At 54.2% G+C, this 3,380-nt stretch overlaps 1 protein-coding gene across 3 annotated transcripts in view; it reads right to left on the reverse strand.

Moving 5' to 3' along the window:
• Positions 1-1,087, reverse strand: part of ZNHIT3 (zinc finger HIT-type containing 3) — an 8,736-nt gene extending 7,649 nt beyond the window's left edge. For all 3 annotated transcript variants that reach the window (XM_007464897.1, XM_007464896.1, XM_007464898.1), the window contains exons 1-2: positions 1,002-1,087; positions 871-902 (exon numbers count right to left, since the gene is read on the reverse strand). In XM_007464897.1, coding sequence (XP_007464959.1) covers positions 871-902; positions 1,002-1,087 — 118 coding nt within the window. The remainder of the gene's footprint in view (positions 1-870; positions 903-1,001) is intronic.
• Positions 1,088-3,380: the final 2,293 nt, after the last annotated feature.

Here is a 3,380-nt window from a genome sequence, read left to right on the forward strand (position 1 = left end):
GACTAGAGGCGCGGGTTGAAGAGACTTAAAAAATGCAGACTTGACAAAGACCTTGCTCCTTATTGTAAACTTAACTACCTCCACGTTTCTATCAAGATATTATTTAAAAGAAAGAAAACGAAAAAAAAAAAGAAAGAAAGAAAACGTCGTTAACCTCAGCCAGCGCAGCAAATGATGCGGAGCTGCGTCAATACACTAAGAGGAAGGAACAGCTAGTGGAGACTTCTACGGCAAAACTGGTCGACTATTTTTAAAGAAGAAAAAGAGGATAGGGGACTTCCCTGGCGATTCAGTGGTTAAGACTTTGCACTTCCAATGCAGTGGGTAGGGGTTCCATCCCTGTTCAGGGAACTAGGATCCCACATGCCACGCAGCACATGCAAAAAAAAAAAGAAAAAAAGAGAGAAAGAGAAAGAGAAAGAGAGAGAAAAAGAGAGAGAGAATGGTACGTAGAAGGAAAAGCAGGGCAGAAAAAAGGTTGTTGTTGTTGTTGTTGTTTTTGCGGTACGCGGGCCTCTCACTGCTGTGGCCTCTCCCGCTGCGGAGCACAGGCTCCGGACGCGCAGGCTCAGCGGCCATGGCTCAGGGTCCCAGCCGCTCCGCGGCATGTGGGATCCTCCAGGACCAGGGCACGAACCCGTGTCCCCTGCATCGGCAGGCGGACTCTCAACCACTGCGCCACCAGGGAAGCCCCAGAAAAAACGGTTTCGATTGTCCAAAATGTGGAGAGACATTCGCAGGTAGAAGTATCCGCCCTCCCACCCCGCCCAGGAGGGGGAGCTCCCACAGGATCAGGCATTGCAAGGGCGGGAGGGAGCAGGTGACAGCGACAGGACGTGGGGGCTGCCGTGCACGAGGAGGGGGCCTTACCTTTGTGCTCCCGGAAGCAGGTCAATGAGCAGCTGTAAAAACAAAGCCACAGGCCGCGTTAGCCCCGAAGGCCGCGCGGACCCTCTCGCCACCCCGCCACCCGTCCGCAGCCCACAACCCCCGGCACTCACTAGGGCACGCGGCAGGCGGGGCAGCGGTATTTGGGTTTCTCCAAACAGATAACGCAGACAGCGGTGCTGCAATTGAGCGACGCCATGGTCTCTCCCAGGAGGTGCTCCCTCCCCGGCGCCCAGGCCTCTCGCCGCAGGCCCCACGTGCACACCTTTTCTTCCGTTTCCTTAACCAGGACCAATCAGCGCGCAGCACTGATTGGCAGTCAAAAGCAATGGATTGATCCAGCTCATTGTTTCAGGCCTGAGAAGTAGAAAGTCGATGCACTCGAAGCGCAACCAGTACCCCCACCGAGGTTCTCTCTGATTAGGTCACGGCGTCGAAGAACTTGTTATGTAACCCTGTCCCTGTCCCTACGCGGCCCTGTGGCTTGCAGCAAGTCATTGTCACTCTCCAGCTCTGTTGCCCTGTATGTAAAAAGAATACGTGGGATTAAATGTCCTTTACCTTCTGGCTGGGACTTTCTCAGTCTTGCACCGGCATTGGGTTCTCCCCGCACATCTCATTTGCTTCTCCCGTTGCGGAGCACAGGCTCCGGACGCGCAGGCTCAGCGGCCATGACTCACGGACCCAGCCGCTCCGCGGTATGTGGGATCTTCCCGGACCGGGGCACGAACCCGTGTCCCCTGCATTGGCAGGCGGACTCTCAACCACTGCGCCACCAGGGAAGACCCTCATTTGCTTTTTCTTAGCAAATGAGAAGTCCACACACTGGCCGTTAAATCACATGTGCCCTTCCCAGCCATCTTTCGCACAGGAAAGGAAGATGAGGCTTGGCCGCTGATAGATGTTGATTGAGCTCCAACTGTGAGCCCCGCACTGCCCAGATGCTGGGCTGGGGACACCCAGGGATTAGCAGGCACGGTCTCTGGGACCTTAAGGCTTAGAGTGAAGGCAGGAGGGAGAATCCCTGGGTGGGATTGATTAGCCAGGGAACAGATGAGTTACCTCTGGCCCAAAGGTGGGGATCCTGGTCCAGAGAGGTGAACTGTGATGGGCCTTGAATGCCACCTCAGGCTTTAGAAATAGACAAAGTCACATTTTATTGGGAGCCCTGCTCCTCCTCAAAGCCCTGAGCATTGTCCAGCCTAACCAGGGTTCCCAGCCCACACATGTGGGGTGCCCTCTTAGGGCCATAAGCCACCCTCACCCCAAGAACCTCCCCTTTGTGTTGGTCCATCAGCCCTCAGGATCTCGCTATTATAAAAGCCCCGAACCACTGTCACAGTCTGTGGGGATGAATCTGCTACAACCAAAGCAGTCATTCAAGTCTTAGCTCCAACCCCTCTCTGGCTGTGTGACTTGGACAATTGTCTACCCTACATCTATTAGAGTGGATGTTCAGGCCTACTTTCCTGAGCTATTTAAATCAGAGAGGAGACTGTAAAAAGGTTTGTGATTTGAAGTGCTACAAAAGGTTATTTATGGGATATCTAGGAAGAGTCTGCAACTCTCCTGGAGCCCTGGTCCCTACCCCATGAGTGTGGGCTCCAGGCCCCAAGTACCTGGAGCCCAGGTTGCTGGACCTCAGGCCCCTCTAAAAGGGTTTCACCGTCAGCCACAGTAAGCCATGCTGGGGTTGGGCCTGAGTGACTATCCATCACTCCTTTGGCTTTGCCAGACTGTCCTGAGGGCGCTGTCCAGTCCTCAGTGCTGAAGTGGCACCGGCCCCTCCTGTTGCCTACCTGCCCCAGCATGCAGCTGCCCCTTCCTCCAGCCTCCAAACAGAACTCAGGCCAAAATCCAACGTTTCCACACTGACCTAATAATCTGCAGCATTCCTTGTATTCCTCAACAGTTGTGACCACTGCTGGTTTGACCCAGAAGTATTCCAGAGAGCCCATGCTTAACAGGGAAGGCCAGAGGTCAGTGACTTGTCCAGGTCACATTTGAACCCCATGCCCTGTCTGGCACCAGCACAAATTCTCCTGCTAGGTACATCACCACTGCCCACCCAGACTTTTCCTGTGAGTTGTGTTTGGAGGCTGAGGCCATGGAGAGTCTCCACAATCTTCAGGGGCTCAACCTGACCCCACCCACACCCCTACCATGCTGACTCTCCTACCTTTGGGTCCAGAGATGGTGACTCCAGCAAAAAGAAAATTCCTGGAATTCATCTCATGCACATTGAATTCAGTAAAAATACCTCTTCCTCTACTCTGGGTGACCTCCAGCTTCCCTGGAAAGACGTACCCCCTCCTGCTCCAATATCCAGGAAAGAAGGTGGCTCATCTCTGATGGTGATGAGCTTGGGGAACACCAAGAAGTGAAGGACGCCGGGTACAGCTCCTCTGGGCAATGGCTAGTTCAGAGAAGAAAGGCGGGTATGACTCTGGGCCCCAGCAACTAGATGTCCACACTGATGTGGCCTGGCTCTC

Source organism: Lipotes vexillifer, unplaced genomic scaffold (assembly GCF_000442215.2).
Source record: "Lipotes vexillifer unplaced genomic scaffold, Lipotes_vexillifer_v1.1 scaffold788, whole genome shotgun sequence".
Taxonomy (NCBI): Eukaryota; Metazoa; Chordata; class Mammalia; order Artiodactyla; family Lipotidae; genus Lipotes; species Lipotes vexillifer.